Genomic DNA, 23,509 nt, shown 5'->3' on the forward strand with positions numbered 1-23,509 from the left:
AGGAGTTAAATTGGTGGATACGCATCAAACAACCACAAAAAATATGTCACATATGTCAAACATGTTCGACATTTGGTCACAACTCTAAACTGTTGCCTCCCAATACCAAAAATAAATATTTTACACATACACAAATTATAACAGTTGTATAATCTCAGTAATGATTTTTATGTACCATTGAAAAATAATATGAAGAATAAACATCTCTTTTCCACTTTATAAATAAATACAAGTTGTGTAGTAATTTTGACAGCAACCATTGAAAGTTGAAGAATTTCAAGTTATAGAAATTTTAAAAATCCATAAAATAAGTATAACAAAAATAATGGTAAATGGAATACCTTTAAAATATCCAAAATTTACCTTCCTCTAAAGAAAAAATAAAACAAAACCAAACTTACTTTCTCCCTCTTGTTGAATTAAACGTCCCGCCATATTTCTTCCGGTTAAGGATGAGAGCAGCAATTTCGGGGACATATCGGGCAAACATTGCCTGAGTGCGTGGAACGAGAAATAGGAAGAAAAAAACAAAGGACAAATAGCATGCAGAGAGGTTCGCCCTGCAGAAATGACACCACGCCTTGGTCAATACTTACTTCCGTCCACTAACTGCACTATAAGAACCACCATATTTCTTTCGGTTTCCTATTAACTCTATGATTTCGGGGACGTAGCTGGCAAACATGGCCTAGGAAGGAAGACAGGAGACAGAAGAGAAGACTAAAAAGAAAGAAAGGACGTCTGTTGCAGAAAAGGACACGCTTGACATAGGGGTTGGAGTTGGGGGAGCAGCTCCAGCTATATAAACCAGGTTTGGATGGATTTATTTCACAAATAAATAGGACATTGTATGCATGTGAACTATCTACACCAGATTAAAGGAATGAGACAATAGCTGCACTCACAACGAGGTGTTATTGTCTAAGCAATATTGTCAAGGTATAGAAGTCGCAATAGGTTTAGTTCATATATTGCCTCTGTGTCACACCCTATCGACAAGGTGTATGGTAAAGCCCAGTTGGCAATTTATTCATATACTAAGAAATGACACGGCACAAGGAAGAGTTCCAAGAAAAGATGTTCCAGCATGGTTATTTTGTGGGAATACAGAACTGACAAGTTAATGCATTTTACCGGATCAGTACAGCAATCTCCAAAAAAATGTAATGCTGTTAACAATTTGGTGACCGGAATGGCTACATTAGTTGAAGAATGCCCACTGCAAGAGAATGTAAGTCTAGCTTTAGAAAAGAAACTAGGAAAAGTACAAAAATGAATTTATTTTACCATTCATGCACAGCAAACATTCTATGACTTTATATTGAAATGTAAACTGAGCAAAAAAAGGCAAATGTTTGGTTTTTTTAAACAAATTTGTTCTCTAAATAGTTAATACAGCAACAACTAAAAATTGTGATGTGATACAACAAGCTAAAATATAGTCCACCTCGGCAATATAGGCATTAAATGTAAAATCTAGCATATTTTTAACCCCTTCCCGTCATAGCCATTTTTCCGATTTTTTTTTTTTTCCTCCCCATCTTCCAAAAGCCATAACTACTTTTTTTTTCCCATCCATATGGCCCTAGGAGGGCTTGATCTTGTGGGAGGAGTTGTAGTTTTTTCAGGGCACCATTTATTGTACCATATTATGTACTAGAAAATGGTAAATTCTTTGTGGGGTGGAAAAGGAAAAAAAAAACTTCCTGTGATGTTTTTTTGCTTTTTGTTTTTACACCATTCGCCATGCAATTAAAACGATATGTTAACTTTATTCTGCGCGTCAATACAATTATGAGAAAACGTAACTGTAAAAAATCAAAATTGATTGCAGTATCTGGTGTTTCTGATACCGCCCGTTACAGTGAAGTGTCAGCTGTAACATACAGCCAACATCTCCGTTCTATGGAGCGGGCTCAGCTCTTTACCTCTCTTACCAGACATTAGTGAGTGTACATTAAATGTCGGGAAGGGGTTAATACATCGTTATTACCTTTATTGCTACCAGTAGAGTGTCAAGAAGCAGGCTTTCCGAGGACTATATTATTATTAATGTTGTTATTATTATTGTCTATCTTTAGTTATTCATGGGCATGCTGTTCTGAATGGGCTGATTATCTCATAAACACATTTACCCCCTACAATAATAATCAATTACATGAACAAGGTATTAAGTATTCATATATTATGAGGGTATTAGGGGGATAATCAGACCCACAGCAAAATGAATATACACCATCATGAATTCACAGCACTAAAAAGACACAAGTCATAAATAGAATAGAAGCAAACTAGGCTCTGTTCACATCTACGGTCGGAGCCGCCAGATCCATCACATGACGGAAACCATGACGGAAGCGCTTGACAGAACCGGTTGACTTTAATGGGATCAATCTGGTTTCCATCATGGGGTCCATGGTTTTGAGGGATGAAATAGCGTAAAAACAACAGATTCTGCGACAGGGGCACCTAACGGAGCCTCCAACATAGATGTGGACAGAACCTAAGATACAGCAGCAGCTGCGAGTTTGCTTCTTGATGGTTTTCCTAATATGGGAAAATGATATTTCAAAGATGTTAGGTTTACAGGGGTATTATAGGTTCAGAAAATAAAACTTATTCATTGTATCATAAAAAGTTAATTAATTTTCCAATATACAATAAATACAGAAATACAATTCCTCCGTTTTTTAGGATCTCTGCTTACAGTCATTGATTACTGGTGATGATCGCACGGGTGTAACTGTAATAAGCCATTAACTAGTGCGATCCTCACATCACCAGGACAGAAGTAGGCAATACAGGTTACCATTCACCCAGTGAAAGCAAGCAGACAACTTGAAAACCATGAGGAATTGACAAAGAATATATTTCAAGTACATTAGAAAATTATATAACTTTTCATTACACAATGAATAGCCATTATTTACTGAACCAATCATTTTCATTACACATTTATGACTATAGCTAATGTTAATGAAATCCTAAGCTTCACTTTAAATAAATGAATAAAATAAGTAGTAAAATGACACATTCAATGAGGGAAATCCTTGTTATTTGTTAATGTTATATTACAAATTTCACATAGTTGACAATTTGATGTAGATACAATATTTTAATATTTTCATTCCTAAAAATCTGGTGCAGTTCAGCAAAGGGCTGATCAACCCTCCTACATGTCTGTCACTTATACACATTCTCAACCAAGCCCTGGTTGCTTAATCAAAGCATGGAGCTGATCTCCCTTTGCCGAGCGTGTTTGAAAGAGCAAAAATATTTGGGTCTACCAAATAATACCCAAAGTAAGAAAAAAATAAATAAGGGGAATGTCACAAAAATCCACAAAAAGGTATACATTACAAAAATCGAATAAAAAAAGAGTAACATCCAGAAGGTGCTTTTTCTGTGAATTGGTCATTTAAGTCTGCAAGACATTGCAAGGGGAGACTCTTCTTCCAAAACAAAACATACAGTTTAGTTCATATAAGATTATTATTTTTTTATTTTAAATGGTTTAATAAGGGGCTATAAAACATAAGAAGCTCAAAGTCAGAGAAGTGTTGTAGAGATTAAAGGAAACATTCTAACAATAGGGTTATTACCATTTGCATAAACTGTACTAGCAGAACAATGTCAGGAACAGCTACAAATGTAAACATTGAATGTCTATAAACTGACAGCAAGTCGAGATCTTGCATATAGGTGTAGTAGTGACTGCTCCTTAGGCCCTATTCACACGACAGGGATTCCCGGACTTCACACTGCCACAGTAGGAACAATAGACCCCAAATGGAGCTATTCACACGGCCAATATTTTGACAGCCCAGTAAACCAAAAGATGGCGCATGCCCTATTTTCAGCCGTTCTCCCGGCCGCACGGCTCCCATAGGAGTCTACTGTTACTCAGATTCGAGTGTGGGCCGAGCTTTCTGCCGCGCGTTCGCTCTCCTCTCCTCCTAACAGTGTGAAGTGCATGTGGAGAGGAGAATGAGGGTATTTTTTTGCTCCCTGTAGGAGCGGAATGCCCAATCCCCGGCCAAAGTGTTGCCGAAGCTGTGGCCGGTGATTCCGCTCCAGGAGAAGTCCCTGACTTCACTGTCCATATATGGACACAGTGACGTTATTATTGTTGTTATTATTATTGTCTACAGGGGGGCTGTGTGGCATTACCTACAGGGCTGTGTGGCACTACTTACAGGGTGGCTGTGGCAGTATCTACAGAGCAAGGGTGGCTGTGTGGCACTACCTACAAGGGGGCTGTGGCAGTATCTACAGCACAAGGGTGGCTGTGTGGCACTACCTACAAGGGGGCTGTGGCAGTATCTACAGAACAAGGGGGGCTGTGTGGTACTACCTACAGGGGGGCTGTGGCAGTATCTACAGAGGGAAGTGTATGGCAAAAAATTTACAAATGAAATTCATCCGTTTTTAAAATGGACAGGGAAAAAAACGGATGCAAAATGGGTCAAAATCAGCTGTTAAAAACGGAAACACAGCCCGGAACGGAAATGGAACAGATGCAAAACGGCTGAGAAAAACAGACCAAAACGGCAGTTTTTATCGGCCGACACTCGGACTCTGTCGTGTCAGTAGAGCCTTAGGCAGATAGAAGAACAGTTAAGGCGCTGTTACACCGGTGCAGCGAGTGCCGATCAACGAGACAGCTCATTGATCGGTGCTCATTTGCTCTGTCACAAGGAGCTATGTATGCGGACGAGCGCTCGTTACCCTGATCGCTCGTTCCCATACATTGTTATCATGTCGGCTGCGTGTCTCAGGGAGATGTGCTTCGACAACTATAATATTTCACAAGCGTTTGCTCGTTCACCTACTGATCGCTGCCCTGTTTAGAATTATCGTCAATGAGCGTTCTATGAATGCTTGTCTGCCCAATAACTGCCCACTGTAAAACCCCCTTTAGTTAATTTACACTGGCTGATCAGTATCATCAAGCATTTTGAGCTTGAGATGTAAATGTAGTTTTAAAGGCTATGTACACCTGTGAAATCGTTTTTTTGTTTTTGTTTTTTAAAATAAAATTGTCTATCAGTGTGATTGGTGAAACTTTCAAGATACTTTTTATTAAAAATTATTTTAACTTTTTGAGATATAGCAGCTTTGTGTACTGTATACAGAGCAGCTGTATCGAGCACTGAAACCTATATTTAGTGTCAGCGGGTCGAGCTGCTATTGATCACATCTAATTTTTTTAGAGAATAGGAAATCATACAGATTTCTAATATACATGTATTTAAAATTCTGCTCACACCTTTCTTATATCAGTGTAATTGCCTTTGTCTAAAAAAAAATAGTATAGCCCATAGATTAGTCCAAAGAAATGCTCCCATAGAATAACTGAATGGACTAAAGATGGCGGCAGTCATGTGACCCACATCATGTGACCCCTGGCATTCAGGTATATAACAGGTGAATAATAGGTTATTGAGTGTGTGTGTGTGTGTGTGTGTGTGTGTGTGTGGTGTGTGTGTGTGTGTGGTGTGTGTGTGTGTGTGTGTGCGTGTGCGCGTGTGTGTGTGTGTGTGTGGGGAGGTAAAATTACTGACGCCATGTCTAGCCATATTGAGTTAACCTGTGGATGTATTACACAAGACTAATCGCTGGGCTATTCCACTGTGACAGGGGTCTCATGCACTAAATTAAGTAAGAAAAACAACTAAATAAAAACTGGACAACCCCTTTATGACCTAAAAGTTTGACAGATAGGTTTGTAAATTTTTTTTTTACAGAATTTAGGCAATCCACTACCATATATACCACTACTCTTTTTTACAGGAAAGAATAGCTCATGATATTTTACCATTCCTTTCATTAAAAAATATATATATTTTTTTTTTAATGCAAAAAAGTAATTAGTTTATTCTATCGAATTCACTAAAATACTTTCTATTACAATCACGTGTGAACAGTCTGAGGCTGGGTTCACACGACCTATTTTCAGACGTAAACGAGGTGTATTATGCCTCGTTTTACGTCTGAAAATAGGGCTACAATACGTCGGCAAACATCTGCCCATTCATTTGAATGGGTTTGCCGACGTACTGTGCAGACAACCTGTAATTTACGCGTCGTCGTTTGACAGCTGTCAAACGACGACGCGTAAAAATACAGCCTCGTCAAAAGAAGTGCAGGACACTTCTATACATTATATGCAGCACACTTCTTTGAGACGTAATTTGAGCCGTTCTTCATTGAACTCAATGAAGAGCAGCTCAAAATTTACGGATGTCAGAGAAGCCTCGCAAAATGCAAGGAGGAGCATTTACGTCTGAAACGAGGCAGCTGTTTTCTCCTGAAAACAGTCTGTCTTTTCAGACGTAAAAGCCTGCTAGCGTGTGCACATACTCTAACATGCCGCTTTATAGATATGGAAACAAACATAGAGGAAGAGTAAACCCTCCTTGGCAATTAATTTCAGTTTGCTCTGACATAGCTACATTCACATCTGTACAGATGTAGCACTTTTTATCTTGACTCTGATAACTTGCTGCAGCGTGATATCACACAACAAAAGCCATTGAAAAGTCAAGTTAACGTTTCTTGCCACGGTGTATTTATTGCGCTAAGAGTCAAGATAAAGATGGCTACATCTGTAAATGTGCCCCAATTCACTAGAAATTGCACCTTTGGTTACATAACAGATATATAAACGTTTTAAAAAAATTAAAAAATAAAAATAAGACATTTAAGGAGACAGGGCATAAATAATGCCAGACAAAACCGATGGTTTTCTATAAAAAATATGCAGTTATAATCATATTTATCATAAACATAGATCCATAAATGATTTTTAGAGAAAAAAAAAAGAAAAGAAAAAAAACTGCAAAAAGTCCCAATTTTCATTGGGGACGTCCCTTAAATGTTTGGATCTAGGAAGTAGTGGGGGAAACATATAAAACAAAACTAAACAGACAAAAAAGTTTGCGGGGAAAAAAAGGTGATGCTATTTTGGAGGGTCACACACTAGGGAGAGTGGGGTAATAGGGAAGTTCAGTCTATTTCTAAAATAATACATATAAATACAGAGCCATGTTTTGTCCAACAAACATTTATGACAACCTACTGAGGTCAAAGGTGGCTGCGGAAAATACATGTCCTTTCTCTGCAATGAATCTAAGAGCGATAAAAGCCAAAAACAAGAAACATTTAGAGCTATGAGCGTTTACGGGAAGCTGAATCATAAAGTGATGGGTGTAGTTATTGGGGGCGGCTGTCACACCCAGGTCCTGGTAACTGAGGTAACCCAAAGGCCCCTCTATCACACTGGTATAATAAATAGCATATTGTAGGTGGGGGTTCCCGGATACAGATTTTGCATTGGAGCCCCGCTAAATAAAGTTAATGCATGTTTAAAGTCTAACAGAACTATAAGACGTATCTGATGAAACCGAACATAAGGTGATTAGATAGATCTGTACAAACGTTATGGGAATATATGTAAACAGGCAAAAATGTAAGAATTTACAACCGGACAAATCTGCTTCGTTTTGTCTAAAATTGATAAAAAATATTGATAGCTATAGGTTCAGTTATTCAGTTAGTGTAACAATATTAATTTATTTTTGTTATGGTCATATTATTATTATTATTATTATTATTATTATTATCTGTATATAAACTATAGTGACGGAATGTGAATGTAACTACGCTAAACTGATAAGAACATTATCCATGGAATACAACTGTCGTAGGATTTTACTCAGATGTCCCGACTAAATAATGTGAAGTAGACAGTATGGATCATGACGTCATGTAATATACTGCAACCATAAGCCAATAGATTAGTGTTGTTCATGACATTTTATTGAGAATTTATATAGCATCATGGTAAGACAGATGCTGCGCTAAGATTGGTTAACATCCAACCAGCTGACACTTTGACTCAGAGTTATATCATATTGTTTGTTGGAATAATTAGGGACCACGGGGTGACAAAAAAGGGTAATGAGCAAAGAGGGAGTAGTCTGAAACCTCAAAAAATATCTCATGAAGAATTACGCCTCATGCACACGACCGTGTGTCGTGCGAGTCCTGTCAGTGATCCGAGGAAAGATAGGACATGTTCTATCTTTCCTCAGATCGGAGACTCAGACTATTTTTCACGGACCCGATTCACCCGCTAAAATGAATGGGTCCGTGAAGACTATCGGGTGCTACTCGGATGCCGTCAAAAACGGCCCAAGTGGCACAACGGTCGTGTGCATGAGGCATTAGTGCATCCGTATAAAATTTCTAACCTTTGTATAATGGCCACTTCAGTGTACAGTAATGTAAAACCCAATAAAATATTGAAAAAACAAAACAAATACTCTCTCAACTCCCCACTTCTAAGAGAAGCCAGTAGAAAGCTGGTGTCCAATAGCTATAAAAGGGCACATAGGAGCAATCTACCTGTCCCAATGCTACAATATTGAATACAGAAGTAATGAGCATCACTGTGACTCACAAGCTCGGCAAAGGAAGGAGCAACACCTGGAAAATGGTCCATTTGGGAAAGTATCTTTGTTGTGGTACAAGTGATGCTCAGTACAATAAAAGCCACGATAACATAATTGGAACATCTAACATACTTTAAACCCATTATAAAAATTCAGTATTTTTGCTAAAGATTGGATCACCAATGTACAACAAATTGTATATGTTAATAAATCTATTAATTACATTCTCTACTATAGCATGAAAACCTGCAGAGCAACAGTCCTCATCACATCTGAGGTTAGTCCAAAAATGAAGAAACATAAGATTCGAAAAGATATACTGTGTATTCGAGCATTATGATGAATATTACTCCAAAAGCAAACTAGACAGTAATGAGTATTTAGGCTATGGTGAAGGTGACATATTGCTAAAATAGTCAACAGAATTCTCTCAGTTATCTTCATCATGTAGGTAGAAAGTTTTCTCTCTTTCTGGGAAAGTTTAGAGGCAACCAATATGTTACTGATCTCTCAGGATTTGTCGGCTTTCCTAAACAATTGAATGGCAACTCTGCCTAGTGATGCAGTATACGAAGCCGAAACGTTGTCTTTAAAGTATTATACCTTAATAAAGGTTAAGGCTTAATCCATATCCGGTGCCATGGAAATCCTTTTCTTTTATGTTAAGAAAAGAAGTGGTGGCATTTTGGACAAAGGGAAGCAAGGATCTGAAAAGTGGAAGACAGCTAAAGCCGTGTGGTAAATAGCTCTTTATACTGAGTTGAAGGGGGTGGCAACGGTAGACAGACAACCGATGGATAGGGCATATGTTTTGCTCCTGAGCGGCTCCCTCCGTGTTAAAGAGGCTCTGTCACCAGATTATAAGTGCCCTATCTCCCACATAATCTGATCGGCGCTGTAATGTAGATAACAACAGTGGTTTTTATTTTGAAAAATGATAATTTTTGAGCAAGTTATGAGCAATTTTAGATTTATGCTAATTAGTTTCTTAATAGACAACTGGGCGTGTTTTACTTTTTGACCAAGTGGGCGTTGTAAAGAGAAGTGTATGACGCTGACCAATCAGGAACCAATCATTACATTACAGCGCCGATCAGATTATGTAGGAGATAGGGCACTTATAATGTGGTGACAGCCTCTTTAAGTGTTCACCCAAAAAATTCCCACCTAAAATGTATTTATAGTATTTAGACAGTAGGGGAGATTTTAACTTCAGAAAAGTGCTGAGTTCAAACAACTTCTAGCCTAGCTGGTTCTTCTTTTCGCTTTAGGAGCTATTCTTCCTAAAGATGTCCATGTTAAAGATGTGTAATGGTTACCCTTATAACCGCTAATGTGGCATCCATTATTAATATTCATGTTATAAAGACCCAAGCTGAACTAATGCCAAGTACTAACAATACTTTCATTATTATGAATATTTTCTATACCAATTCAGTCCATGTGCTGTCTCCATTAACATAATAAAATGGAAACTTTATGATCCTATGGTCTTTACTCCCACATGTGTCTATTCCTCCTTTCCTTGGCCTCACAGTGATTCCATTATTTACTTCTATGATCCACAGTGATGAAAAAAACTACACATTCATTGACTGTAGTTGTAGGCAATGAAATAAAGCAAATGAGTCATCTCTGACATGCTATTGAAAGTCATTGGCATTTGGAGTAAAAGTCATCAGTTCAAAAACACTCAATGTCCACCAATAAAATGGTGCAGAACCCAACAACTGACCTCACAAAGTACATGGTAAATTGGTGCAGTTGGCAATAAACGGAACAGATTTTGAGATGCTGTGTACCCAGAAATTTAGCAAATTATATTCTTATGCCCGCTAAAAGTGAACAAGCAAGAGAGAAAAATATTATATTTTCTTGAGCTTCAAGTTACACCTGTAATTACATGCATTTACCGCACCGAAGTGTAATTGAAATGATGTCGTGGTGAGCAACTAGTCATGTAGCATCATTCAGGGAGTAGAAAAGTGTATTAAGACTGAAACACTGTAAGAATACATAGTGAACTATAATTTGGCCTATTATTAAGTTATTAGGCATTATGCACATGTGCTACGCATTTTAACCATCTTTGAGAGGGCATTGCTCACTTTCAGGCAAGATTTCCCTACATATGCCAGTGACCATTAGGGAAAATAGATTGGAACTAGCATATATATCAGCCTTGCTTATCACAGCAGAGTGGAGGGGAGATGTAATGACCAGTCAACCGGTGGACTCTATGGGATCATATCTCAAGCTGTGTTTTAGTAAATAATTGTATTCCCTATGAATAAAAATTCTGGAGAATCTTTTTTTAGACCTCTATGTTGTGCCGTTTCTTTGTTACTCCTCCTAGAAATGTATAAGTAAATTGACACCTGGGTGTTACCAGACAGACTGACTGTGTCCCTAACTGTGTAGGGACTGTGTCCCTAAACAGGATGAAAATGTCCAAACAGGGCCGACATAGTGAGGCTGTGTAGCGCACAACTCTTTGACAAGAGGAATATTAACACCCAGTTGTCAATTTTTTGTTCCAGAGTTGTTATTTCATGAGAAATACAAGTATTTACTAAAATAGACATGCCAGGAGAGGTGACAAGTCCTCTTTAAGCTGATTTAGAAGTCGCCAACAACTATTTATCTACCGCATCAATGGTGGAATTACCACTATAGCAGCTGCTATGGGACCCGCGGCATTGGTTGTGGTGGAGGGGGGGGGGGGGGCAAGTAAAAAAATTTCTGTAGGGCCCAGTCTTTCCTAGTTAAGCCCCTGTACTGCATCTATCTATCTAGCTATAGCTGTGTCATAATATATAACACACGTGTTGAAGATATTACTTTGTTTTGGTCAGTTATGGGAATTGTACCGGCATTGAATAAAAAGGTGTTCTCTAGTTTAGTTTAAATAAAGATAAATCAAATGATAACATGTCATTAATATACTTGGTAATTTGCTGCGCTTAGTAATTGGGTCCTGTAGAGCATCTCTCAGGTGCCACAGCATTATTTAGTGACATAAAGCATGTCATAGACAAGATACACAATCATACATGTCTATAAATGCATACCTTGTCTATGAGTAAGCCACAACCCCACAGTATTAGACCACTGGAGAACAAAGCAACATCCTTGGCTTATTAACTTTATTTACACAAAACTAGAAAAACCCTTTAACTTACTACTATTAGATTTATAATTCAGTTGTAAATCATTTGTAGGATGAGTTGAATGTGCTCTGCAGACCTTGATGCAACTATAAACCTAAAATAATAATACTGTAAAAAATAAATTTTGTTTACCAAACCGCCGAGAATAAAGAAGACCATGAAGAGCCGGCCAAGGGTGGTTTTTGCATAAACATCACCGTATCCCACAGTAGACATGGTCACCATTAGCAGGTAAACACATTCCCAATATGAGATACTCTGTGAGTTTCGAAAATCATCCCATGGGTCTCCAGAGTTCTCCACCTACACAGAAAACAAGTGTTAGTAGTTCAACCTAAATCAGTAAAACATGAGTGTAGATAGGAAGCAGAGGAAGAAAACTGGGGGTACAGATGACAAGATAAGGGATTTCATTGTAGAAGTAAGCATTACATAAATAACACAAATATTTTGTACAATTTGGCCCTAGTATGCTGATGGGGCATCAACAGGGTGAGAAACCGTAAGGGTGCTTTTCAGAGGTTTGTTCAGACTCTAACGATAAAACAGGGTGGTAAAGGCACAATCCAAAGATGCCCAGATTCAAGACGTATAAAAACAAACTTACTAAATGTATGAAGCCAGCAGCTGTTAGCCATGTACTGATAAAAATGGAGCAAAGGTTCACCAGCTTAATGGAATTACTGAAAAAGAAAGGAAAGACGAATAGACCATTATTTGAAGTATGAAATACATGTAAATATCAAAGTCAGATTCTACTTTTGACTATTCATTATCTATACCAACATAGTCAATATAGCATCGTAGTAATGTAGCTTCATTCGTGTTTTGCTTTATTTTAAGAGGCAATTTTACAAAAAAAATTCGCAAAATCTCTTGCTACGTGAGAACTGTCAACAAGCGGGGTACTTGTTGACATAATCGTAATATGAATTTATTTTTAATTCTTCTAATTATGACTTGTGACAACCTGCAGATCAATTCAATACGTTAGGAACATCATAACAGTCTGACATATGACTACTACTTGCCCTGGAAATTCAGGATTTAATGCAGGATACATTCAGGAGTTAATGGGCTATGGAAGAGGTGGTCCAGTGTTATGTGCATAAAGCGTAAACTTTGTATAATGAAAATGTATGCAACTTTCTATTATACTTTGCTGACCACCTCACAATTTTCCATCTACTGGAATATATACCTCTGGAACTCATGATTTAAAGTATATAATTTAACAAAATACAAATACCCTTGAGTTCCTAGTTTCTAGCTTTTCAAGATGTATTTTTTACCAACTCTATATTTAGCTCAGATTATTACAAAAATAATCGTGCGCTCTAAGCTGCAGCGGACATCTGGGGAAAATCCGGATTCATGGCTTGACACTAAGCTTGCTGTGTTTCTGTAAAGACCCTAGCAATGCCAGACCAGAGGGCATGGGATAGGTAACCGGCTGTGCTCCTCTCTTATTCTGCATGAGGACAGTGTATCTCAATGGGCACCCACAGGAACAAATACTAGAAATATTTCATGAGAATTTCCTGACAACAGAGTAATAGAATAATGTAAAAATAAAGCTACATAGAAATACCTTGTTGCAGCTACTTATTGCACAATAGTGTAATGATCCGAGACAAAGCTATTTTAGTATAAAATTTTACCTATAGGAATACATTTTGCACTATAATTACCCAAAGTAGATTTGAAAATCTCCCATTTATCATTTGTTCCATTATTTGACATTAGTTCTTCCCAGTCTATATCCTGAATTGCAGCCCTCATCCTGGGGAAATTGGCCTTCTTAAAATTAAGTGTTTTTGTCCTCCCAGCCTGTATTTGTTTTTTACAGTATAGGTAAAATGTAACTATATTGAGATCACTGTTACCAAGGTTTTCACGGACATTGACGTTCCCAACAAGCTCCGCATTATTAGAAATGACGAGATCCATTAGAGCTTCACCTCTAGTCGGGTCTTCCATAAACTGGGCCATAAAATTTTCCTGCAACAGGTTGAGGAAATGTCTCCCCATTGCAGTTCAAGTCGAACCATGACACCAATTAATATCCCGGTAATTAAAATCTCCCATTATCACTACTGTACCAGCCTGTGCAGCCTGCTACATCTGTTTATATAGCTGACTTTCCATCCCCTCAGTTATATTAGGGGGTCTATAGATTACACCAAAAGTAATTTTTTTCAGTGTTTACCTCCCTTTGTAATTCCACCCACAAGGTTTCAACCTCCTCACAATCTTCACCCACTATTGTCTCTTTCACACTCGCTTTCATATCACTTCTCACATACAGACATACACCACCACCTTTCCTATTTGCCCTGTCTTTCCGAAACAGTGTAAAACCCTGTAGATTTACAGCCCAGTCATGTGAAGAGTCTAGCCATGTTTCAGCAACACCAACTATATCTATATTTTCTTCCAGTATCAAGGCCTCCAGCTCCCCCATTGTGCTTGCTAGACTTCTGGCATTTGTGAAAATACACTTTAACTTGCCTTTCAATTTTTCACTTTCAATATCAGAAATGTGATTAAATGGGTATTTTCATTGCTGTTTTGTAACAAAAGGTTCTCCTTATCCTGTTGTCTAGTCCTCTCCCCATAGTCCATTTCTCCCCCCACCAATATAGTCTGACCCCTCTCTAATCTAACTACCCCTTTATTTTCTATATTGGCCTCCCTCCTCAGCCCTAGTTTATATACTCCACCACCCCAGCTAGAATTCTCTCCCACAGTACAGCAGACCCCCTTCCCTTTAGGTGCAAATCATCTGCAGAATACAGTCCAAAGCCTTCTCCTCTACACCAAGACTTAAGCCATGCATGTAACTCCCTGAGCTCCCGCTATCTTTCCTGTGATGTGCATGGCACAGGCAGTATTCCTGAGAATACAACCTTGTATGTCCTTCCCATGAGCTTGTAGCCTAGTTCTTTAAAATTATTCTTAAGGCTCCTCCACCTACCATTTATGCTGTTGTTGGTTCCCACATGGACCACGACAGCTGGATCATCACCAGCCCCTCCCAGTAATTTATCCACCCATTCCACCATATGCCGAACCCTGGCACCAGGGAGACAGCAAACCATTCAGTTGAGGCGGTCTTGGCGACAAATTATTCTATCCGTCTTCCTGATTATAGAATCCCCTACAAATACCAATTGTCTTGCCTTACCTGCATTACCATCCTGCCGACTACTAGCTGGGCTTTTCTCCCGGCTGTTAGGGAGATCAGTATCCACTAGGGCTGCCATTTCTGAGACTGACACCCTCGCATCATCACCCAACTTGGCAAGTTTGCTTGGAATATCAGAAACAGGATTGGCCTTCCTTTTCTTGGACCCCTTTCTACTGCCCCTAACTACATTAACCCAGCTACTTGCCTGGTCCTGCTGACCCAAGTCTTCACCCTCCAGTTCTACCCCACTAACTGCTTGCAGATTTTTCTATGACTGGTGTTAATAAATGCACACTACTAGGTCTGAAACTACTGTATGTGAACAACCATAGTCAAGACTGTTGCATGGGCAATAATATAGAAAGGGCTACTGTATGGACACCACACTGCAATTACTATAGTATTAGCCCTAACATTAATGGGAGTAAATGTAGTTCTATTGCTTGGGTAATAACAGATATTACAATAGATGGAGCTAGTGCATGGTTACCAAGTTGGCTGAGGTTAATGTATGGGCACTGACTGGGGCTAATATATACTACATATACTAGTGTGGTTAGAGCCAGTGCATGGGCACTGTCATAGATAGATGGCTAGGTTCTACTACTTAATGTATGAAATGTAAACCTTCTCTCCACTCTCCTTTAAGAAAACAGCTGCCACTTCCATATGGACTATCCTCTAACAGCAGCACAAATGTTTGTGTAACCTCAAATACCTGCACAATTACATACAGATCACTCCAACTTTTCCTGTCAGAGGAAGGTCTAACACTTCTCATAGATTCTGCTAATTACTAGACCTGCCATAATAACTGATAGTAATGCACTGCAGGAATCTAAGAGCCGCAAGATATGATGTTGACATCTGGACGTGCTGGTTAATAAAATTTTATGAATTCTGTAAACCTGATACACAGCAATAAATAATGGCTAGTGAAGCATTATTGTTTGAGGTATTTTTTCAATAAGTCCAAAATGTTGATTACTTAATAGGTGTCAGAGACCCTCTCTAGGTAAAACAGTTAAATAATAACATTTTTAATGGAATAACAGAATAATAGAGATTGTAAAGTATAAGAAAAACATGGCTGCTTTCTCCCAAAAACAGCTCCACATATGTTTACAGGTTGTGTGCGGTATTGCATGTCAGCCTCATCTGGACAGGTGTGGCACTGTTCCAGAAAGAAAGCACTCATGTTTTCCTAAACTAATACAACCCAAAAGCTGTTAACATATTAGATAGTTCTATGTCAGTTTTAAAAACAAATATGTTCCTCTAGGCTGTGGTTTTTATTTAGAAAATGCTGGCTACATTTAAAGTGTAGCTAAACATTTGACAAACTACTGACATGTCATAGTGACATGTCAGAAGTTTGGATTGGGGGGGGTCCGAGCACTGAGACCCCACCAATCGCTAGAATGAAGCAGCTGAAGCACTCGTGTGAGCGCTCAGCCGCTTCGTGTCTGTTAGGCTTTTTCCGGGAAAGCCGATGTATCGGAGTACGGACTCATAGACTTTCTATGGAGTCCGTACACCGATACATTTATTTCCAGAAACAGCCGAACAGACACGAAGCGGCTGAGCGCTCACACGAGGCCTTCAGCTGCTTCATTCTAGCGATTGGTGGAGGTCTCAGTGCTCGGACCCCCACCAATACAAACTTCTGACATGTCACTATGACATGTCAGTAGTTTGTCAAACATTTAGCTACACTTTAAACTCCATGGATTCTCCAATAACACATCCTGTGTCTGACTATTCAGCCAGCAAGGAAATAATCTTTATTTGGTGAGAGAGGATTGTAGCTGAATTCTAATTGAGTTGTGTGTCGGTGTAGGGGTTAAGCTTCTTGCTTCATTTCTCTGTGTTATGAATGGCCAGACGTCGATTTCATGAATGAGATTTCAATGTAATCCTAATGCCTCAGTTATTGCCCACCCACTCCCATCTGTTACCCTTATCACATGCAAAGATCAACATAATGACAAAGTCACACAGATGTAGACACATGAAAACAATGATAGTGTATAGATAACGTATATCATTTACGCAGTTCCACAGTACAGTAAATTATTTAGCAATTACAAGACTTTCATATCGTATCCTTCCAAATGCTATTTTCCAAAGGGTCAACATTTTTCGCATTTTGGACATCTATGGCACATTTTTTGAGGTGTTAGCACCTACCTCTTTGACCCCCACCTAAAGAATGGAGACTAAATGAAGATGTTAATGCATGGTTTTCTCTATTAAAGTTTCTGGGAGTTATGGAAACAGCCGTGATGCCATGGACAGATCTCTATTACTGGCTGTTATTCTCATTCTACATGGAAGGTCAATAGGAACCATCTGCAGGACGTAAAGGATTTTGGGTACAATTTACGTCTTCAGGAGGATTTTCCTTCCCATCCATGAGACTAAATCATATGTTTTCAATAATGGGGTGACTTCAGGAGGGAGAAAACTGTAATTCAGGTTAAAGAGGTCAGCAAGGGTTTTTGGTATCTGAATACCCAGTTATTGATGTTTTGGCCCGCATATAAGGAGAGGACAACTGGAGCTCCCTGGATGTGTCATTAGAGAGAGTGATTTTCAACACCTCAGACACCTCAAACAGATTAACCTTAAAATTGGAGAGACCTCCAAAGTGCTCGAGAAGAGAAGTTATGCGTGGGAGGCCATTCCTTGGGTTTGTCCCTAGGAAAAGCAGGAAATCGGCAAAGGCAGCAGCTTTCACTTGAGAGGGCACCAGTTGTATCCCTGCTATCCCCTGTTCCTGCCTCACCGCTTAGGCCCCATGCACACGACAGTATTTTCATCTATCCCGAAATACTGACCGTAAATACGGATACATAAGCATCTCTATTTCATCCGTATGTACGGAAGGGTGTCCGTAAATATGGTCCGTATTGCATCCGTATTCCATCCGTATATACGGATCAGTACAAAAAGAGGGAGGTTGCAAATTATGTTATCAACATGTTGCCTAGCAATACTTCCGTAAATACGGACGGTTTACGGATGCACATCAGTGACCGTCAGTCTTTACGAAAGCTCCCGTGGACTTCTATGGGAGAGTCCTTGCCGTAATTACTGACAAGAATAGGACGGGTTCTATCATTTTTTCAGCATGGACACCCATCAGTAAAAATACTGAAAAGTGTCCGTGGCCAATAGAAATGAATGGGTCCGTAATTACGGTCAGTAATTACTGTCCATAATAGCTGATGGGTCAGGACCCCCGCCGATCAGCTGTTTTAAAGGGGGTGCAGCGCTCACCCTTAATTTGTTCTTGCTCACTGTGAATCGCCGACACGGCCGTAGCGACAATTCACAGTATTGCAGCCTTCTTTTCTCATTGAAGTGAAGCAAGATGAAATGAACTGCACCCCCTTCAAAACAGCTGATCAGCGGTGGTCCCATGAGTTGGACCCCAACCCGTCAGCTATTGATGGCCTATCCCGAGGATAGGCCATACATTTTTAGGGACAGAATAACCCCTTTAAGTCTAGCATGGGGCTGAGCATAGAGCGTGAAAATGGCCCTAATAAATTCTGGAGGGATATTAAACTTTGACAGGGTTGCCCTCATGAAGGTCCAATCAACCCTGTTGAATGTCTTTTCAGCATCCCCTCCCAAGGGGACCAGTTGTTTCCTGTGAGTGAGCGCTAAAAAAAATGGCATTTAACATTCTCATGGAGTTGTCCTTGCCATACCGGCCCTTAACGACATCTGACTGCTCACTCTGTATCAAGTCAGAAAAAATGGCGCTTAATCTTGTCGAGAGCAATTTTGCCCACATTTTTACATCTTAATTTAGATATGAGCCTGTAACTGCTACATAAATGGGGGTCTTTTCCATCTTTTAGAAGAAGGGTAGAGGTAGCATGAGGGTCTAATGAGAGAAAGTGTAGGGAAGATAAAAAAAAAAATCATATTCATATATCATGTGTTTGAAATATAAGTGATGTTTAGCAAATCTAGCATTCAATATATTCTTCAGAGATTCCCTTAGGGCTACCAGATCATCCTGGACTAGTATTGCATTAGATTGCTTGTGTACACACCCTAGGGCTGCTATTTAAGAAAGCATAGTCTACCTCTTTTTGTTGAGCTTTTTTCACCTTGGAACCAAGTGCTTTAAATATGCCCCTAATGTAAGCTTTGTGGGTTTCCCACACAGTTGGGCACTCAGTATCACCCCTTCCGTTTAAAAAATTCCTGGAGATAACAGGGATATGCTTCCTATGAGAATCACTATCAAGGAAATACTCATTCAATTGTCACTTCCATTCTGTGGCAGTCAGTTGGTGTAATGTGAGCGAGACGGATACAGGGCATGTTCTGAGACTGTAATAATACCTATTTTAGCTTTCTCAGAGGAGGTAAGCAGAGAATCTGATATGAAGCTATAGTCTAGTCTGTGTGTGGTAGAATAAAGAGTGTAATCAATAGTTGATGGGTATTGTTGTCACCACACCTCCAGAAGATTAAAATTCTGTAATGAGGAGTGGAGTCTACCCAGTGCGGTTTGTGAAATGTGGATTTCTTGGTGGACGAATTTACTAAGGGTTGAGGAGAACATTGAGATCACATCCTAACATTATACACTCCTCAGAAAATAAGTGGAGGTCTTCTAGCACTTTTACTAGCACGAAGATCTGGTGAGTATTTGGGGAATAAATATTAGCCGGAGTATATACAGAGGAGATAATAAAGCCCTTTAGGAAGAGCACACTACCATCCGCATCCGAATATTGCTGTAGGAGTTTAAATGGAACAGATCTGTGTATTGCCGTTGTGACACTTTTGGAGGCAGAGTGAGGATGGCAAGAGTAAAACCATTGAGAGTAATAGTTTTTGGGAAGGTTTGGGACTTTACCAATCTTGAAATTATTTTCTTGGAAAAACAAAATATGAGCTTTCAATTTACGAGACAACAAGAAGACCTGATGTCTTTTATTTGGGGAGTTTAGGCCCTTGACATTAAAGGTCGAAATCATGACCACAGCCATAAATAACTGTGGGCAACCTGGGGACTAAAATGGTTACAGGTGATGTGGGTTTGAACGCAGCTTATCATTAATTGGGAGATGTAGGGGGGAGGAAGGACAAATGAAGGACGATGTCAGAGGTAACAAATAGTGGGGATGAACAATATATATATATATACACACACACACAAAAAGAGTGATGACCAACACTAAGTCACGAACAGTGAATGTGTGGTGTGATCTGCCTGCCAATTTACACCTAGGTCTGATTACTCCAACTCACCACCACACCAAAAAAGAACAGAACATAGGAGACCAAGGCACCGCAAGTTAAAAGAGCCATTGCTCAACTCATGGATCCCCGTAGTTCCAGCGCCAAAGCTTCCGTTCTTCCCCGCCACTGTGTATTGACATAGCTGCAGTGATAATGTGCTTATATGCCCACATGATCGCTGCAGCCAATTACTGGTCTCAGTGGGTATACGGCACAGGATCATTGAGGCCAGTGCCTGGCTGCAGCGATCACATGGGTATACGTGCACGTCATCGCTGCAGCTATATCAATACAAAGCGAGGGGAGGTGCAGTGTGGCGACGCTGTAACAACAGGGAACTGTGAGGTAAGGGCTCTTTTTTTTTTTTTGCATTCCTCCTACATTGGCCAATTTTTTTAAATAAATCAGAAAATCCCTTTAAGCATGACCGCCTATAGGCCTGACAGACAAAAACCTATTGTAGACATAAGAGATTGCAGGTATCAGTATAGAAACTGAATAGAATAAAACTACCAGAAACTATATATCACATAGAATAACGGTCAATACAGAGTAGAAAGACCATGTAAATATAACATTAGAAATTAAGTGAAGCACATTCCATTGGTTAGAAAGACTCATGGTACCAGTTAGAAAACTGGGACATATTAGACCCTCATGGTGGGAGCAATAAGTCATTCATGGTAGTTTCCTTGGTCTTTGGAGACCTTAATTTCCGGACGACTGTCCAAGGTGCTATATTAGGGATAGATGGAAGGACTTCCAAGTTAGGCGACGGCAGCCCTCATGGTACCTCCACCTTTTGGATCTCCAAGAGATGCCAGATATTTTCTAGGTCTACAGGGTGTATAGATGGGGATCCTTCATCCATTTTTTAATATGGAGAGCCCGAATGGCAACAACCATACGTATTGGAGATTATGGGCTCTCAGGGTGTCCAGCAGAGGCTTCAGTATGCATCTCTAAGCCAGTGTGGAATGTGCCCAATCTTGAAAAATGGTCAGCTCCGCGTCTTTATATTTGAAAACTCTCTTTTCCTGTGTGGCAGAGAGGATAGCTACGGTATCAGTGAGGAGAGCTAGCCGCATATAACATCTCTTGGAGGGTCGGCTGGCTTAGGCTTGGATTGCAGGGCCCTATGAATTAGTTCTATGACAATGCTCGTCACTTGTTCCGGGCCTAGTAGGTCAGAAAAATTGTCCATAGCCAACTTGTTCAGGGCTTCTGACGCCCAGGAATATGGGAGACCTTTGATTCGGACATTGCACCTCCTGCTCCTGTTCTCCTGATCCTGAAATAAGGTAAGTGCTCTGTTAATGTATTCCATTTGATGGGAGACTTGCGTTGCTAAAGCCTCTAAGAATGCAGTGATGTCTGTATACACCGCCTCCAGCTCTTCTACTTTGAGGCCTACTTGATGCATCTCAGATTTAATGCCGGCCAAATCTGACGTGACCGGCTGAAGAGCCTGCAGGAGGGTCTTGTGGACAAACACTTTAGAGATCGGGGCAGGAGTCGCATCGGTCTGCTCACCATCTAAAATGCTGTCCATGTCAGAATCTTCTGCCGTCTCGACTGTTCTTGTAGTTTCCGTCGCCATCTTGGAGACTCTGGCAGGGGATAGTGCGCATTTCCCTTTAGAGTATTTCTGCAAATCGCCTTGATTTTTGCCAGTCCTGGGGGTACCCTGGGAGGCACTGAGTTGATCCTTGCTTGTTTTGACTATCGTGTCACCGGTGTCAGAGCTAATATAGTGGTAATTCTGTACGGGTGTGTGGGAGCGGCAGGCTCAAGCTTCCATCACAACGGTCAGCCTCCTTCCCCCTAATTCACACTGTTTTATTAGACTGATTTACTTTTTTAAATACTACTTCTGGCTCAAATGTAATTTTTTGTTCAAAATGACAGCTGCACTTGCAAGCTCCAGATAATGCATGTCTTTGAACATATTGGTAAAAAAAAATAGGCATTCAATATTTATAATGAATAGGAAGATCCAAGAACCTTTACCAGGGATGATTTTGAGCAATTTTATTATAAAACACAGTGAATACCCTGACGTATTAATTGAGTCATCACATCATGGTGCATGGTGGGATATGGAGGTAAGGGAAATAGCGACATGATGAGTTTATTAAAATGTAACCTTCACTGAAGTATAAATATTCATAAACTCATCACGTATTCCCTTTCTTGTGTTTGGGGCTATTTTATTGGAAAGCGGTATAATTGTGGAAACATTTACAAAGAAACGGCTATTTCAAATCTTTAGTTCTGTTAATAATACAATACTGACATAGAATTTCAAATATTGACAGATTTTTATATTTATTTTTTTTTTATATATTTTCTATTAAATAATTGATCTTAAATTTTCAGTAGTCTTAAAGTAGACAGGAATTCATTGCTGGCAAAACAAACCTAATTTAAAGGTTTACATATTTTTTTTAAACATATTATACGGTGCTGACTGAAAGAGCCGTCTTCCTGACCAAGAGGGTGAGTGATACAAAAAGATCCTGATTTGCTTTCCTACCTTGTTTTTAAAATGTTTAAAAATTGCAAAATTTCGGAAAACTGGATGAGCCTCAGAGCTCGTAGAAACCTCAAGCCTGGAAGAGAAAAAGAGTCGTGGTTAATGACATTTTAGGTTATTCCTTATGAAAAATGCTAAGTATTCAATCTATAGACACTTGCAGACACTTATTTTATAAAAAACAAAGATCCTGATAAAAAAAAGAAGTAACTCCAACTGTAAAGAGCTGAATAATGTTACCACTATACTGTGTCTAAATGTGTAACATAAATTTTTTTGTAATATAAACCCAATTTCTACTTTGTCTGTTCTCCGTGTCTCTAAATACAGACTGCAGTGTGAACAAGTGATGTTTTCATTCTGATTGCATCGGCTATATCCAGGGTCATGTAAAAACCTTATTCACACGAGCGTATTTCCCTTCCGTGTTTTACGCGCGTTAAAAAGATGGACGTCACACGGACTTAAGTAATTCAAAGGGGCCATTCAGACATTCAGTGTTTTTCACGCAGCATGTGCCCGCTGCGTGAAACTCACTGCATGTCCTATTCTTGTGCGTTTTTTGCGCATCACGCACCCATTGAAGTCAATAGGTGTGTGAATATCACGGACAGCACACGGACGTCATCCATGTGCTGTCCATGTTTTTCACGCACCAGCTGCTAAAGAAATGATGAGGAAAAAATAAAACACCTCCTTCAGTTTTTTTTGCAGATGTAAAAAACGCGTGACATACGGATGACATACGCGCGCAAAAAACACAGGCGCGCACCGTACACGGATGCCACATGGAACTGCAACTCAGTAAAAACGCTGTGTTTTTTTATGTGCGCAAAACGGACATGTTCGTGTGGATAAGGACTAACAGAGGGCAACACATGAAAAG

At 39.5% G+C, this 23,509-nt stretch overlaps 1 protein-coding gene across 16 annotated transcripts in view; it reads right to left on the minus strand.

Annotated features, from left to right (window-relative positions):
- Positions 1 to 23,509, minus strand: part of KCNMA1 (potassium calcium-activated channel subfamily M alpha 1) — a 437,859-nt gene that overhangs the window by 179,994 nt on the left and 234,356 nt on the right. For all 16 annotated transcript variants that reach the window (XM_075841780.1, XM_075841793.1, XM_075841786.1 and 13 more), the window contains exons 6-9: positions 22,624 to 22,699; positions 12,234 to 12,309; positions 11,759 to 11,929; positions 597 to 688 (exon numbers count right to left, since the gene is read on the minus strand). In XM_075841780.1, the coding sequence (XP_075697895.1) occupies positions 597 to 688; positions 11,759 to 11,929; positions 12,234 to 12,309; positions 22,624 to 22,699 (415 nt within the window). The remainder of the gene's footprint in view (positions 1 to 596; positions 689 to 11,758; positions 11,930 to 12,233; positions 12,310 to 22,623; positions 22,700 to 23,509) is intronic.

This window comes from Rhinoderma darwinii, chromosome 11, assembly GCF_050947455.1.
Source record: "Rhinoderma darwinii isolate aRhiDar2 chromosome 11, aRhiDar2.hap1, whole genome shotgun sequence".
Taxonomy (NCBI): Eukaryota; Metazoa; Chordata; class Amphibia; order Anura; family Rhinodermatidae; genus Rhinoderma; species Rhinoderma darwinii.